Raw genomic sequence first — 17,085 nt, 5'->3', positions numbered from 1 at the left:
TTTTATAGCTCGTCCTCTCCAACAAGCTCAGAATGGACAAATGCAGGTGCTATTGGATTAACAATCTTTCTCCAGGTTTCCTTCCATCCCGGCTTTCCTCCTGACCTCATAACTCTACTGCTTTCTGGGATTTAAAGCAATATTTTTATTTTCTAACTTCCCCTGAGTTAAAGGGCTTCTTTTACTAAGCCGCGTTAGGGCATTAACGCGCGGAATAGCGTGCGCTAGATGCTAACGCCAGCATTGAGCTGGCGTTAGTTCTAGCCGCATAGCGTGAGTTTAGAACATAAGAACATAAGAATTGCCGCTGCTGGGTCAGACCAGTGGTCCATCATGCCCAGCAGTCCGCTCACGCGGTAGCCCTCTGGTCAAAGACCAGCACCCTAACCAAGACTAGCCCTACCAGCGCACGATCTTGTTCTGCAGGAACTTTTCTTGAATCTCTGGAGGATGTTTTCCCCTATAACAGACTCCGGAAGAGCGTTCTAGCTTTCTACCACTCTCTGGGTGAAGAAGAACTTCCTTACGTTCGTACGAAATCTATCCCCCTTTCGATTTTAGAGAGTGCCCTCTCGTTCTCCCTACCATGGAGAGGGTGAACAACCTGTCCAAATCTACTAAGTCTATCCCCTTCAGTACCTTGAATGTTTTGATCATGTCCCCTCTCAATCTCCTCTGTTCTAGGGAGAAGAGGCCCAGTTTTTCTAATCTTTCGCTGTACGGCAGCTCTTCCAACCCCTTAACCATCTTGAGCTTGCTTTTTTCTCCTCTCTAAGGACACACCAGTGCTTTATCTCATTACACTTCTCCCTCCGTCTTCGCGGTTTCAGCAATTGCGGTTTCGATTATTCACAGTTTTTAGCTTGCTGGCTTCTCCCCCCAAATTACATCAGATTGCATAGAGAAATTGCTGATTCCCTGCACTTTCCTCACCGTGTTTTGCCTCTCCTTCAGGAACAGGCCAGGTCTCCCACCATGTTATTTGCGGTTTCACCATATTCACGATAGTTTTTAATAGAAAACAGTGAATAACATATGAAAAAGTTATTCGCGTTTTTTCTGTATTTGCGGTTCTGTTAATCCCCTATCACAGTGAATACGGAGGGAGAAGTGTATGTACTTGGTTTGCCAAAGCTCAACTCCAACCAATGTTTAGCCCATCTTCAGAGAGTGTACTGGATTCTAAGTCCCAATTTAGGAAAACCAGGCATGAATAATCTATTCTGTGGAGGTGATGGGGAGGCATATTTCTTGAGGAAGTTTTCTACTCACAAATATCTTTTATGTTCTAAAAGAGAAAATTCTTCAATGGCAAAATACAGTCTTTAATTCACAGATAATACAGCAATACTGGCAATAGTTCAGTGGGATAGGGGGTATATTCTCCTCTTCCTTGTCTGTCTCAGGGTAAAATTTCTTCCTTTTGTGCAGGTATATGGGCTTTCTTTCTTTTCTGGGCTCATTGAATACCAAAGAGAAAAATCTACTGTGTTCAGTGCTAAAAGATGCTTACAATGCGGATTTGCAAGGCAGGCTATAATTTAGGAATCAACGAATTCACTGGTTTTAGCTAGATCTGTGCTGATGTTGAGTCTTTTTTTTAAATGTTACATTATTTAGGATTCTGGATCCAGATAAAGGAGCATAAACCATAGTGGAGAGTTCGGGGGGAGGGGGGGAGGATAAAAACAGGGCTCTTGTATTTGAGTATTTAAGAATTTTCTCTTTTTTTTTCTTTTTTCTTTTCCGAGTCTTGCTCGTAGTGTACTCACTATAAATACACCTTGGTTTGCTCAGCTTCTGTAATTATCATTTTTGTTTCTTGTCAAATGTTTCTTCTAGGCATTTATATCGAAAATGTCTTTTGAAATGCAGGCAAACGTATTTAAATCTAATAATTAGATCAACCATTATAGTGTTCTGGTGGTAGAGAATATGGGATTTTAGACTACCTAACTGTTTTGATGATTGAATTTGTCTCTCCTTAACAAGGCAGATTTCCTGCAACTTTGCACTAAGGCAGTGTATTGCACACTAGTGGGCCCCTGAGATTTCAGGTGTGCTGCGACACATTGGGGAGGAGGAGAGGTGCTGGCTGACTGCCTACAGCAGAGGTGTCCAACCTTTTGGCTTCCCTGGGTCGCATTGGCTGAAAAAAAAAAATTTGCACAAATGCGCAAAAGCTGCAGCAAGACAGAGGAGGGAGCCGGCAAGACTGTAAACACCCGGGGGGCAGCAGAGGAAAACACTGCATCGCCCTCGACTGGGACTGCACAAAATACTTCACGGGGCCGCAGGTTGGACACCCCTTGCCTACAGGATATACCTCTCATGGCGAGAGGCATGTCCTTTAGGCAATCATCCATCACTAGTGCCTCCCCTTCTCTCTGGCCCTCTTCCCTGCTGGCACCCCCACTGGCAACTCAGGGCCCGTCTGGAGGGCCGTCGCACATGCACGGACTTCAATGTGATGATGTCACGCTTGTGTGTGATGTCACCATGGTAACGTCCGCTTACTTCAAGATGCCTTGAGCCACAGCCACTATGTTTAGTGTGCCGCGGCTCGACAAAGTTTGTGGCACACTGCAATAAGGGCTCTTTTTACAAAGCCACAGTAGTGATTCTCCTGCGGCAAATGCACCAAAGCTAGGGTTACCAGATTTCCCCGGACTTGTCCTCCTTTTGAGGTTTTCTCCTTTCACCGTGCTCACCATTCATCTTTCATCTCTGTACCTGTCTTTCCACTGCCATATCCAACATTTCTGTTTCTTTCCCACTGTCTACCATCTCTCTTTCTCCCTTCCTTGTGACCTTGGTCAAACTTCTCTATTCCCCTGCATGCAACATCTCTCCCTTCATCTCCTCCACCCCATGTCCAACAATTCTTCCTTTCTCCTCTGTCCCCCATTTGCATCAGCTTTCCTTCCCTCCTGTCCCCTTGTGCATCAGCTTTCCTTCCCTCCCTCCTGTCCCCTTGTGCATCAGCTTTTCGTCCCCCTGTGCAGCAGGCTTCTATCCCTCCTATCCCCCTGTGCAGCACTTCCTGATTGACCGACTGTGAATCTATATTTGTAGTTTGAATCCCACTGTCATAATGAGACTCCAGCAGTGGGATGACACTGACCCCCCTGTTTCCTCTAGGGCATTGTAATCTCCCATGGAGGTTGTTGTCCGCAAGACTTGCACATATGATATAGTAGGAGGAGCCATGAAATGGGGCCCTGCGGCCTACAGGGGGGCCTCCCAAGGCAGTAGCAGCAGTGGTGGAGGCCAGAAACAGGCAGTGAATGGGCTTCTTGCAACCTGCTTCCCTCTGCTGCATCATCGGTAATATCATTAGTGACATGGCAGAAGCCCAAGCAGGGCAGGCCAGGAGCAGCCTGTTTCTTTGCCCTCCAGCCTCCTCCATCACTGCTGCTGCTGCTTTAGGAGACCCAGATATGTCCAAAAACTCAGGACTCATTAAAGCGGTGCGTCTGATTTTCTTTTTTTTTTTTTTTTTAGTGATTCAATTTGAATAGATTCACCAAAGGGAATTGGTGATTCGAATTGAATTGGTGAATCGGGCAGCACTATTACAGACAAAGGGTCCAATGCAGAAAGCTTGTACAGATGCCAGCACGAGGCTATTAAAACATCTGTGCACAATTTTCTGGTCCCTCAGTGTAGAAGAGGGATTCATTCAGCAGCTAACACCACACTAAACCTTGCATTAGACACTAGTACACAGCATTTTAAAATCAGTGGTAATGAGGCTGTTAGATATTTTGTCCTGAAACAGAGAAGTTCACAGAAATCTTTTAAGGCAATCATAGTGTAGAAACTTGAATGTCAGGTTTGAAGAGGCATAGAAAGGGTTAAGTCATTTTCCTGCAGTGGTATCTCTTAGGATTTAATGCCTGCTCTGCTCTTCTTTTTCTTGTGAACATATGGGACTCATCAACTTTTTTATGGCCTCCATTAAGAACCAAAATAATATCCCCCTCAACCCCCCCAAAAAAACCCAAACAAACAGAGAGGTGATGGTTCTGTACAAAGGGCAAGTTTCAGCTGTTCTTGGGTCTGAATAGAAAAATATTGTATTAACACATATTTATGCATGTGCTGGAATGCTATTCTGCATATAAACACCAGCATCACATTTTATGTACTGAATAACATTCTAGCACATGTGCAGATGTGTACTAATTAGGGCTGTAAGTTAATCACAGTTATTTCTACAATTCATTAATTATCACAATTTAAAAAAAATTGGAAGAATTGGGAGCACCTTAGTTTTCCTTTCTGGTGGGCGAGCTTATGCTTAACTTATAAGGATGAGAAAATGAATGCTGACTTGCTGGGGCATAATAAGATATTAAAATTGGTTTGGGGTCCATTGACGTCTTTTGTAGATTTGTTATAGTTGCCCTTTATCTTTATTTTCTGTTGTTTTGCACCCACACATCCGGGGGGAGAGGGGTATATCTTTTGTTTTGGTATTATTCCTGATGGTAATGTTGGATGGGGAGGGATTTTTTTTTTTTTCTATAGATTCTGATTGTTTATAAGTGCTTATTTGATTATTATTATTATTTGTATGTAAATTGTATTGCACTTTTTGTTGGCATTAAAAACTAAATAAAGTTTTTATTAAAAATAATAATAATAATCATGTTGCAGCATCTTCCATCTCCTCCAAACATCTCTTCTGCTATCTTCCAATCCCGACCCCTGTCTTTAGCAACCCGGCATAGCCCCCCCCCCCCCCCCCCGATTCAACATCTTTCCCCTCTTCCATCCATCTGTTGTAAAGATAGTCTTCAGTTGATCCCTGGTAGCTAGAGTTACCAGATTTTCCTTCTGGGAAAATCCAGACCCATGGTCACGCCCCCAGGACTGCCCCATTCCACCTCTTTTCCACCCAGTTCTACCCCCTAGCCCCACCCCTAGACAGCATCCACATATGCTTGGACACGGCACATTGTGGTGTGGTCTGAAGCTTTCCCATTGACTTGTCCCACTCGTGCAGAAACAAGAAGTAAGGGTGAGATGTCAGAGAAGAGAGTGAGATGGGCCAGAGAGAAACACGCCACAGGCAGGGTATGTGCAGTGTTGCCACTGCTGGCAATCAACAGAAGACCATCTTTTAAGATACACTTGTAAGGGGTGGGACTCTGGGTGGGGGGAGGGGAGTGAGCTATAGACATGCAAGCAGTACTGGAGGGGTCACTGATGGAAATTATGGTTAAGGCTATGAGCTCCAGCACATATGAGAAGAGCTTGGAGCTGTTCATCACCAAGTTTGTGTTGCTGCTCATAGAGATGGAGAAGAGGGAGGGAGAAGTGCTGGACAATGAGATGGAAGAAGGGTGGGATGAGAGAGAGTACGTGATAATGGACACTGGAGGATATGGAGGGAAGGAAGAGAAAGGGAGAAATGTTGAATCTAGGGTGGGAGGGAGGGAGATTCAGTCCTTTAGGAAAGGGAAGGGGGATGGGAGAAAATTCAAAAATGTTGCTTCACATTTCTTGAAGAAGCAAATAAGAACATAAGAATAGCCTTACTGGGTCAGACCAATGGTCCATCAAGCCCAGTAGCCCGTTCTCACGGTGGCCAATCCAGATTACTAACACCTGGCCAAAACCAAGGAGTAACAATATTCCATGCTACCGATTCAGAGCAAGCAGTGGCTTCCTCCATGTCTTTCTCAATAACAGACTATGGACTTTTCCTCCAGGAACTTGTCCAAGCCTTTCTTAAAACCAGCTACGCTATCCGCTCTTACCACAACCTTTGGCAATGTGTTACAGAGCTTAACTATTCTCCAAGTGAAAAAATATTTCCTTCTATTGGTTTTAATAGTATTTCCCTGTAACTTCGAGTGTCCCCTAGTCTTTGTAATTTTTGACTGAGTGAAAAATCGATCCACTTGTACCCATTCTACTACACTCAGGATTTTGTAGACTTCAATCATATCTCCCTTCAGCCGTCTCTTTTCCAAGCTGAAGAGCCCTAACCGTTTGTCTTTCCTCATACGAGAAGAGTTCCATTCCCTTTATCTTCTTGGTTGCTCTTCTTTGAACCTTTTCTAGCGCCACTATATCTTTCTTGAGGTAAGGAGATCAGAACTGAACGCAATACTCCAGATGCAGTCGCACCATGGAACGATACAGGGGCATTATAACATTTTAAGTCTTGTTAAGCATCCCTTTTTAAAAAAATAATTCCTAGCATCCTGTTTGCTTTTCATGCTTAGCGTGCGCTAAAACCTCTAGCATGCCTTTGTAAAAGGAGCACTTAGCGTAGCTGGGTTTTAAAAAAGATTTGGATAAGTTCCTACAAGAAAAAGTCCATATATCATAATTAAGTTAAGTTTGGGGAAATCCACAGTTTATCCCTGGTTGTAATTAGCATGGAATTAATCTACTTGTTGGTTTCCAGTCAGGTACTTGTGACCGCCATTGGCCACTGTTGGAAACTGGAAGCCAGGTTTGATGGGCTTTTGGTCTGACCCATTATAATAGGTCATAAAAATATTTTTAAAAAAACCACAAAAACCTATCTTGTCAATTCCTTGCTTCCTTGCCATCAAGGATGATTATCTTCCATGATACTCCCCGTCTTTGTGTTCCAAAATAGCCTATCCAAGATTGACAGACTTTAATATATCTATTTCATGAATACCTTCTCATGTCTTAGTATGGGAAATACATAGCACTTTTATAGCTCCAGGAAGCTTTTGTACTTTAGTATCAGATCATTTTATAATGCCAAACTGCTTCTGCAAAACAGCCAATTCTCCTTTTCCATCTCTCTCTCTAATGTGGTATCATTGCCGCTGGCACTGTTCCAATAATGTGCAGTCAGGATGAAGTATCTGCTGCTGGATTGCTGTCCTGTGTACGCTGTGGAATTCACGGCCTTAGCCAGTCATGCTTCACACTGTGATTAGGTAACAAGCTTGTGAGATGCACAGCTAATCCAGCATCAGAAAGTAAAAGAGAAATAGAAACCTGTAAAGCAATAATGAGAGGATTATTTGGACAGACATTTTTCATGTTTAAAGTTGTGTCTTAGACTTGTGGAAATGGAAGAAGTTTTATTTATCTATTTTTTTAACGAGCTGAAATACTATTAAGTAAATATATGTTATTTAAGAGATTATGGGCTCCTTTTACAAAGTGGTGCTACCAGTTAGTGGCATGCTGAATGTGAAGAAACCCATTCAGTTCTTATGGTCTGCTTCTTATTCATTGCTCGCTAATCAGTTGTGCCACTTTGCCCAAATGCGATCGTTGCTAAACCTGTTTTCATAGTTTTGTTGATGATCACTATTACTGATCCAATTCACAAAACGGCTCACCACATGTTTTTCCCTTCGATCGCCCATTTACTGATCTGGCCATGCAAATTAGCTAAAACCACATGCAAAGTAGCCAAGTGATTTATGCAAAAAAAACCCCAACAAAACCCCCCAAAACCCAGGGGTTGTAGATGTTGAAAAAAAACAGACATGTCAGCCTGTTGTTTTTTTTTTTTGTTTGTTTGTTTATTTCTTTTCAATGGCACAGATATTTTACGTGTGTTACACACACAAAATATCTGTCCCATTAAAAATAAAAAAAATCTCCTCCCTGCCAATGATGGCCCTCCCACCCCCGATGAACCAGTACCGCAAAATGGCCCCACCATGCCAGCCCATTTCCTTCTGCCATGCCGAACCTCCCACCCCGAAAGAAAATTGGCAGGAGGGATGCCCAGTCCCTCCTCCCAATGCGACTCCCCCCCTGGCAGCGATGCGGCAGGAGGGATGTCCACTTCCTCCTGCTAGTGCGACTTCTCCTTCCCCCCCCAAGGCAGCCCCCCTCCTCCGGTACCTTCTCAGAGACTTTGAAGTAGGACGGAATCTCAGTACATCCTGCTCTTAGGCTCACCACTCCAGAATGGTGGGGATTTCCTCCCTGATGCATGATGTGATGCACAGGGAGGGGCCTTGGGTGTCTGAGCCAATCAGGTCATTAGGCTCCTCCCTCTGTATCACCGGATACAAGGGAGATAAGTCTAAGCCAATTGGGGGGCACCTGGAGGGTGAATGGGCCTTCTGTGGCAGTAGGGAGTGGGCATTCGTCCTGCCATATCACTGCTGAGGGGGAAGGGGGGCCGCATTGGCAGGAGGGATTGGGGGTGGGGGTGCATGGAAATCCCCATCCAGAGCACCAGTAGCCAGAGGCATCACTAGACAAAACTATTTGCAGGGGAGGGGAGGCAACCCACATGTATTGGGGGATACAAGTCAAAGTGACATTTCTGGACATCACAACCCCCCCTTAAATAAGCTATAAAATATACCGTATGTCCCAAAGGCCACACAGAAAACAAATAGTATTTGATAGCACCGTTCAGTGAATTTTTGCATATAGAAATGAAGTCTGGAGACTATAGAGCAGTAGTTCTCAACCAAATATATTCACAATGAATATGCATGAGACTGATTTGCATAATAGATTTGCATGCACTGCCCCCTTATCTCATGCATATTATATTTATTGAGGATATACTGAAAACCTGACTAGCTGGATGTGCTTCAAGAACTGGTTTGAGAAGCACTTCTAAAGAGGATGAGGCAGAAACTCAGGATAAACCTGTCTCTCCCAGTTCTGTAATCCAGTGTTTCTCAACTTCTTCAAGCCAAGTACCCCCTAAGCCTAACAAATACTGACCGAGTACACCTGCTCAAGCTCCGCCCCTGACCCCACCCCCATAATAATAGTACTAATTGTAACTCAATTTCTTCCATCCATTTTTCATATACAGACAATATAATCTTATTAAAACATAATGATAACAACAAATTTAAAAAAAACAACACCACAAAGCACACTGCACACAGAAAATGTTAATTATCATTTATATTCGGGTTTTTTTTTCAAAGAGGTCAAGGCAGATGACTTTAAAATATGCAATCAGTAACAACTATAGAAAAGTAGACAAATATAGTGCAAAATATAGACAGCAGATATAAATTCACAAAACTGACACATTTTGATCACTAAATTGAAAATAAAATTATTTTTCCTACCTATATTGTCTGGTGATTTCATGAGTCTCTGGTTGCATTTCCAATATTTCTTTCTTTCTGCCTCCTGCACGCTCCCTCTCCTCCGGACCCCATTCCCTTCCCCAACTAACATCTCTCTGTCCCTCCATGAGTCCAACTTTTCTTCCTCTTTCCTCCACCCCTATTGGCAATATGTCTCTTTCTCTCTCTCTCACTGACCATCTGTTTTGAGAGATCCAGGCATCTCTCCCACCCCCTCTACTGCCACATCCAACATTTCTCCCTCTTTCATCCCCTGGATCATGTGTAGCATTTATTTTACCACTGCCCACCAGCCCCATGCCCATTTCTCCTTCTATCACCCCTCTCCAGCGCAATGCCACATTTCTCCCTCTATCACTATGTCCAACATTCCTTCCCTTTGCATCCCCTTCAATCTGCCCTCTCGAACACCATAGCTAACATTTCTCCCTCTCATCCTTCTATTCCCCATGCATCTCTATCTCACACCTCTCTCTCTTTGCCTAATTTTCCTTTCTTCCTTTCCTCATGTACACCATCTCTCACTTGCACACTAATACCCAATTCTCCCTTTCTATTCCCTCCCTCCTATGTCTCAAGTTAGTTCCCCCATGTTCATGCCCCTTCCCTTCCTTCTGTGTTGAGTTTGTGCCCTCTCCCCCTCCCTGAAGCCGACCTGTACACAGAAGCCGCAGGTGCCGCCGGGGATACCTGCCTGCATCACCGCTGAAGCCGCAACGGGGCACGCACAGTGACTTGCATGCGGCCAGCCCAGAAGCCTTCACCCCCAACATCAATTCTGACGTCGGAGAGAAGGTACCGAGCCAGCCAATTGCTGACTGCACAAGGCTGGCTCACAAGCCTTCTGTCTCTCCCCCGCCCCCCTCTGACATCAATTCTGATGTCGGAGAGAAGGTTCTGGGTCAGCCAGGCAGTGATTGGCTGGCCCGGAACCTTCTCTCCGATATCAGAATTGATGTCAGGGGGAAGGCTTGTGGGCCAGCCATGTGCAGCATGTGAGTTGCACGCGCCCTCGCCCATCCCTGTGCGGAGTTGCTGGGGGGGGGAGAGTGTGTCGGCTCCGGTGGGGTGGCAGGGTAAGCTGTGTGTGTAGGGGGGGTGCAGCGGGTGGCAGGCAGGGAGGGATCCTCGGCGGTGGTGTCTTCAGCGGGGGCGGGCAGGCAGGGATCCCCTGTGGTGGCCAGGCCGCGTACCCCCAGAGAGCGGCCCACATACCCCCAAGAGTATGCGTATCACATGTTGAGAACCACTGCTATAAACCACTCCACATTCCTCAATATTGAAGCTAAAATATATAACAATATAGTACAGATATTAAAACTCTAGTATCATCTTAGGAACACATTCATCTTCCACTTGAAACAGTAAATATGAAATAATACAAGACCCTGCAAAAAAGACATTCTGAACCAAGTAAACACCATGCTCTCATGATTTAAACTGCAATTACCCTACCTTTGAAAAGGTAATAATGCAAATATTGCACCAAGCCCAAGAAAAATCAACACACGTCCTACTGTGTAAACTCGTCAAATCAAGCTGCTAGAGATCCTAACACAGGAACTTTATACGAGCTGACTTTCACCTCAGCACACGTGTAGAATATGGATATACTCTCATCTACTACAGCGTAAGAGAAACCTAAAATACAGACAAAACCTAAAACAGAAACTTCCCAAAAATCTAGACTGGAAAAAAGAAAAACTGAAATCATTTCATCTTGTACTTTGCCAACATAAAAAAATAGACGTATACAAGTTTCCAAGCTGATGGTGCCTAAAAATGGAAAATGTTTTTTCTTTTCTACCTTTATTGTTTTGTCATCTTATTTCTCTGTTCTCTATTTTTCTTGTCAGCCTTCTAAGTTCTTTTTCAGGATCTTCCTTTCCTTTTTTCTCTCCTCCTCTACAAGTTTCTGACATGGTCTCTTTTTTTTTTCTCCATTTTTCTCTTATCGCCCTCTCTACTCATGCATATCTGTTTTACCCCTCATTTTCCTGGTTTTCACTTTTTCATATTTCATTCATCTTCTAGCTTTTCATCTTTCTCACCACTTCTCCAGAGCTGGAATCAAAAGCACCACACATTGACGATGGCCAGTGTTTCGCTAAACTCAAGCTGTCTCAGGATGTGAAGGTGAAATTAGTCTTCTCCATCCTGAGGCAGCTTGAGTTTAATGAAACGCTCTCCTTCGTCAATGTGTGGTGCTTTTGATTCCAGCTAAGTACTCCTTCAGTAATACAGTTTTTCATGGCAGCTTTATTTTGAAACCAGTTGATCTGCATTGCACGAGGCTTTTTTGATAGAAAAATTGGTTGAGGAGATTTTTTTATGCCAGTGACTTTACTTTACCCCGTTGTAGCCTCATTTTAATTAGCTGCTTTGTCGGTTGGTGGAGGTGGGGCTCTGAGTCTTTTTACTACCTCGAGGAATTTTTTTCTGTTAAAGCTGGTTTGAGTGCTGGACCCTGATTTTCTAAATAGCCCCATGTGTGGATTGTGCTCTCTCTTCTAGGGACTTGAACGTGTCTCATCTGGATTGTATGTTTGCTGTGCTTTAAATTTTGAGAGAGTGGGTTATTGCAACTTTAATATTCTACATGGGGTTATCTTGGTGGCAAATTGCCAACTGTCCTGATTGTGGTACCAATGCTAATCATGAAGGACTGTAACCTGCATGAATATGAGTACATACATATGAGTACATACATTTTTGGTGCCTAACTTAATACAATTGTCCCCTATATGCACATGCATTTCCCCTGTTGCTGGAATAGCACTTTTCTCTCCAGTCTCTCACTGAACCTCTCTTATACACTCTGAATCAGTTCCCAAGAAAATGGTACTGCACCTGTAGCATAAGTCCAGGACAATAGATAAAACTGACATCTTTGTTTTTATGTCGAAAGCTCTTTATCGTGGCAGTGTTTATCTCTTATTAACTTAGAGATGGGTTTGTGCCGAAGAGAGCTGATCCAAGACTTGCTTTTGATTATTTTGATGAATGAAGAGAGAGCACTGCTGGTTGCCAAGGTACTTGCCACCCTCTTGGAAACACAATTTGCATCCTTTAAATTAATCTAACAGTTTGGGGAATTACAGTAATCTGTATTTAACTGTTTTGATTCCTAGGGAATAGCGAAAAGTGACTGAAGATCTAAGCATTCTTTCTGTCTTATCTTTTTTTTCCTCTACAGGCTCTCACAATATTGCATCTGAAATTTCAGACTGGACAGACTCGCAGTGGCTTCTTGTGAGCCAGTGAGAACGCGCCTTCCAAAGCATGCTGGTGCCAAACTGTCAGATGATGCGTGTAGTCCGGCCAGTGGTGATGCTCCTGTGTTTCCTGCTCTGTGCTGATGCGGAGAGTAAGCTTATATGCTACATTTGTTTTTGAGGTCTTGGCCAGAATATAGAGTTCCTTGCTGGCACTGTCTGGGGCCCCTTTGTGTAACTCTCCTTTATAAGTAAATCTTGAGACTCTGTGGGATCTTGTCTAGGTCCTAGCCAGTGTCTGAAAGGGATTATTGATATGACTTTATTGTGTTTTTCTCATAATATTTGCTTTTTATGCATCTCGGTGTTCCCACAACCTTTATCAGTTTGTTTCAGCCAAAACATTCTGTTAGTATCGCTGTTGTCAGCTGAGCTTAGCCTTCCACTTTACCCGGAGAGCTACATTGTTTTTGTCCCATTACCAGTGTAATCCCCCAGATAGTTCTTCAAATTTTGCAGAATAACCAGTGATATGTAGAGCCCAATTAAGATTCCAAGTACTTTGTTGCTGTTATAGCAGCTGTTCCAATGTATCATACCCGACAGCTGTCCTGAAGTACAGTATTCAGACAAATTAAGCAGAACTGAGAATTTTGTGATGGAACTGAGTGAGGATACCAGAGGAGTCTGAATCTGTTAGGTTTTGAGAGGGGTGTAGCAGTGTGTTTATTTAACTTGCAGTTACTATGATAAGTGAAAGAGCCAGAATCTACTAAGTTTGCTTTTTGCTGTTGACCAGAATGAGGGAAATGGTTTAGTAAATCAGTCCTCAAGTTTGTCTGTTGTTGGACATACCACATCATTTGTAAGGGAACAAAGTAAGGACCCCTGTACCTGTTAAAAGATTTGGTATACTGTGAGCTACACATCTCACACAATTGTAGATCTCTCAATAGGTCTGTTAAATTAAATCTATTGTAGCCATTCATTTATCTGCTCCTGTTTAAAATGAGTGAATTTCTGCTCCGCAAGCAATTGTTTGAAATATTTCAATAGCTCATGCTATTACACTGTAAAAAAAAAAAAAAAAAGTATGAATGGTTTTCATCTACTTTGCTAAAATCAGGTTATTTTGAAATCCATCTTCACGCAAGTAATGTTAATTAGTAAGGGACATGAAATATGTATCTCTTGAGGAAATCAATAGTTAAGACTTCTTGAGCCCCTCTTTCTGGATTTCAATGACCAGCTGGAAAATTATGTCCAAAGTGTGAAGCCAGTGCCATTTTAACACGTTAATTGTTGACAGTTGCGTGGCTGAAAGTGTAAACTTTTCTATGAATGTTTGGTCAACTATAAAAAATATTCACAAATCTCCAAAATCTTTGTAGCTGCATGATGGGGAAATATTGCATTTTTAGTAACATTGGATACTTTTGCATAGTAAAAGTGTTGACAATTGAGGATCAAATTAACACATCCAATTTGCCCAGTCATTTACGAATCTGTATGCTGATCTATCTACTGGGAACTCACCATCAGCTTCCTCCTTATCCCCCACCCTCAAATGCATTTGAGATACCAGGTTCTTACTACAAATTAGTCAATCAATTAAACCAGAAGTGTGAAACTGCAGTCCTGGAGGTTCACAAGCCAGTTAAGTTTAAATTATATCTTTAATGAAGATGCACAAGATATATTTGCATACAGAGGAAGCAGTGGAAGTAAATATATCTCATGCATATACTAAGTCTGCCACCAAAAAACACAAGTCTACTTCTCGTTTAAAATAATATTTTGAAAAAAATATATATGTATTTTAAATATGATGTTCTCAGATCCATAACCAGAATGCCACAGATTAGGCAAGGATTATCACGGGACCATCAAAGAACATCAATGTCCCAACCACCTATACCTTTTCCCACTTTAACAATCTTTTTTATCACCATCTCTTATTTATAGATAAGTACATATATATATATACAGTGGAACCTCGATTTGCGAGTGTTTTGCAAAACGAGCAAAACACTCCTGCAAACCTTAACTCACAAAATGAGCAATGTCCCGCTAAACAAGCACCCCCCCCCCGCTCAAACTGTCATCGCACCCTCCGCCCGCGAATGCCCCCCCCTCGCGAGAATCGCATTGCACCCCTGTGCTGGAAGCAGCATCCGCCTTCCTGCTCACCCAAGCAAGCTCCTTGCCCCATCTGCTGTGTGCCGGTGCCATTTAAGGAAAGTTCCCGCCTCTTGCCTAGGCTGGGCCTTGAGCATCGTGCATGCTCAAGGCCTTCTGGCTCTCGTTCTCTCCGAGATCTCTTTGATATACGAGCAAGCTTCTGGAACGAATTATGCTCGTAAACCAAGGTTTCCATGTATCTCTCTCTCTCTCTCTCTATATATATATATATATATATATACACACATACACAATGTACTTATCTTTAAAGTGTGACTGATGGTTCTTCCACTTCATGGATTGCCTTGCCACATGAGAAAAAGGAAACCGATATGGTTCTTCAAACTAATGATATAGGCAAAAGAGAAAGGAATACTGGATGAAAATAAAAGAAGCCAAGAGAGATATGTCTGGCGAAGCACAGGCCAAAGAGACAAATATTTTTTCAGATATATTAGTGAAAGAAGGAAGCTATGGACCGCTGTGTGGAGAGTGATGAGGAAAAAACAAACGTGCTAAATACTCCTGTGTTTATGGAAAAAAAATCCTGGAGAAGGACTGCGATTGGCTGGCAAAATCACACATGAGAATGGTGTGGATATTACACTGTTCATGGAAGAAAATATTTAGGAACAACTTGAAAAATTGGACAAAGCCATTGGACCGGATGGCATCCATCCCAGGATATTGATGAAGTTCAAAGAGGTTCTGGCAGCTCCACTTAAAGATTTGTTCAATAAATCCCTGGAGATGGAAGTGGTTCCATGAGATTGGAGAAGGGCAGATGTGATTCCTCTTCACAAAAGTGGTCATAGGGATGAAGCGGCAAACTACAGGCCTCTAAGTCTCACTTCAGTTATTGGAAAAATGATGGAAGCATTGTTGAAGGAGAGGATAATAAAATTCCTAGAATCTAATGGGTTACAAAATCAAAGACTACATGGCTTTACTAAAGGTAAATTATGCCAAACTAATCTGATTGAAATCTTTGACTGAATAACTAGAGAATTAGATCAAGGAATAGCGCTAGATATAATTTACTTAGATTTCAGCAAAGCATTTGACTCAGTTCCTCCTAAGAAGCTCTTCAACAAACACGATCAGCTGAAGTTAGAACCGAAAATGGTGAATTGGGTTAGAAACTAGTTGATGGACAGACATCAGAGGGTGGTAGTTAAGGGAATTTGCCCGGAGGAAGGAAAGGTGAGTAGTGGAGTGTCTCAAGGATAGGTGCTGGGGCAGATTCTGTTCAATATATTTGTGAGCGATATTGCCAAAGGGTTAGAATGAAAGGTTTGCCTTTTTTACGGATTATACCAAGATTTGTAACAGAATGAATACCCTGGAGGGAATAGAAAACATGAAAAAGGATCTGCAAAAGTTGGAAGAATGGTCTAATATCTGGCAACTAAAAATTCAGTGCAAAGAAGTGCAGAGTGATGCATTTGGGATTAGAAATCTGAGGGGGATGTATATGCTGGAAGGTGAGAGGCTGATATGTACAAACTGAGAGGAACCTTGGGGTGATAGCATCTGAGGATCTTAAGGCAACAAAGTAGTATGACATTGACTGTAGCCAGAAGAATGCTAGGCTGTATAGAGAGAGAGGTAACCAGCAGAAAAAAGGAGGTGTTGTTGCCCCTCTAGAGGTCATTGGTGAGGCCCTACTTGGAGTATTGTGTTCAGTTTTGGAGGCCACATCTGGCCAAGGATATAAGAAGACTTAAAGTGGTCCAGAGGAAAGCAACAAAAATGGTAGGGGGAAGGTCTGTGCAAAAAAGTATGAGAAGCGATTGGAGGACCTCAACATGTATACTCTGGAGGAGAGGAGGGTCAGGGGTGATATGATACAGACATTTAAATATTTGAAAGGCATTAATATAGGATCAAATCTTTTCCAGAGAAAGGAAATTGGTAAAACTAGATAGCATAATTTGAGGTTAAGGGGTAGTAGACATGGGAGTAACGTTAGAAAATTATTTTTGACAGAGAGGGTGGTGGATGTCAGGAATGCCCTCCCAAGGGAGGTGGTGGAGAGGAAAACGGTGACAGAATTAGAAAAAGAGTGGGATGAACCCCGCAAAGGAGATTATATTTTATAAAGGGATCTTAGTCTGGAGAAAGCCCTGGCTGTTTCATACTTTAGCTCTGTGTAAGGAAAAAATGTGTCACAAGATAAAATATTGCTAAAACAGAATGATTAATTTAGCTGGGTTCAAAAGTTACTCACAATGATGCAGGCCTTTGCTGGTTGGAAAGTTCTTTAGTGGCAGAGGAGACCGCATGGCAGAACTGGGCACATGGCCTGTTGATTGTCTAGCCAAGAAAGAGAGACACACATGTTTCCAGCAATGGTCCAAAGAGAAGAGAGAGAGGGAGCATGAGTGAATCCTCCTGTTTTATGGATTTTGGATAATTGAAGCAGGTCCAATCTCCAATGCAGGGGCTTAGGGACAACATCCAATTCCAAGGCAGGAACTTGGGGGCTATGTCCCCTCCCTGTGTCTGGCATAGCATTGTCCAATCTCAGAGCAGTATTTCAATTCCAGCTTTTTCATCTGTTTCTAGTTGCATGATGTCATCTGATTGAATTTTGATTAAGTTTA

General features: G+C 42.7%; 1 protein-coding gene across 12 annotated transcripts in view; it reads left to right on the top strand.

Annotated features, from left to right (window-relative positions):
• Window positions 1-17,085, top strand: part of PTPRD (protein tyrosine phosphatase receptor type D) — a 1,247,124-nt gene that overhangs the window by 187,117 nt on the left and 1,042,922 nt on the right. For all 12 annotated transcript variants that reach the window (XM_033918844.1, XM_033918800.1, XM_033918751.1 and 9 more), the window contains exon 2: window positions 12,280-12,450. In XM_033918844.1, coding sequence (XP_033774735.1) covers window positions 12,366-12,450 — 85 coding nt within the window. In that variant the 5' untranslated portion in view covers window positions 12,280-12,365. The remainder of the gene's footprint in view (window positions 1-12,279; window positions 12,451-17,085) is intronic.

This window comes from Geotrypetes seraphini, chromosome 1 (genome assembly GCF_902459505.1).
Source record: "Geotrypetes seraphini chromosome 1, aGeoSer1.1, whole genome shotgun sequence".
Lineage (NCBI taxonomy): Eukaryota > Metazoa > Chordata > Amphibia > Gymnophiona > Dermophiidae > Geotrypetes > Geotrypetes seraphini.
The sequence above is the reverse complement of the archived record's forward strand: the minus strand, read 5'-3'. Positions and strand labels throughout refer to the sequence as shown.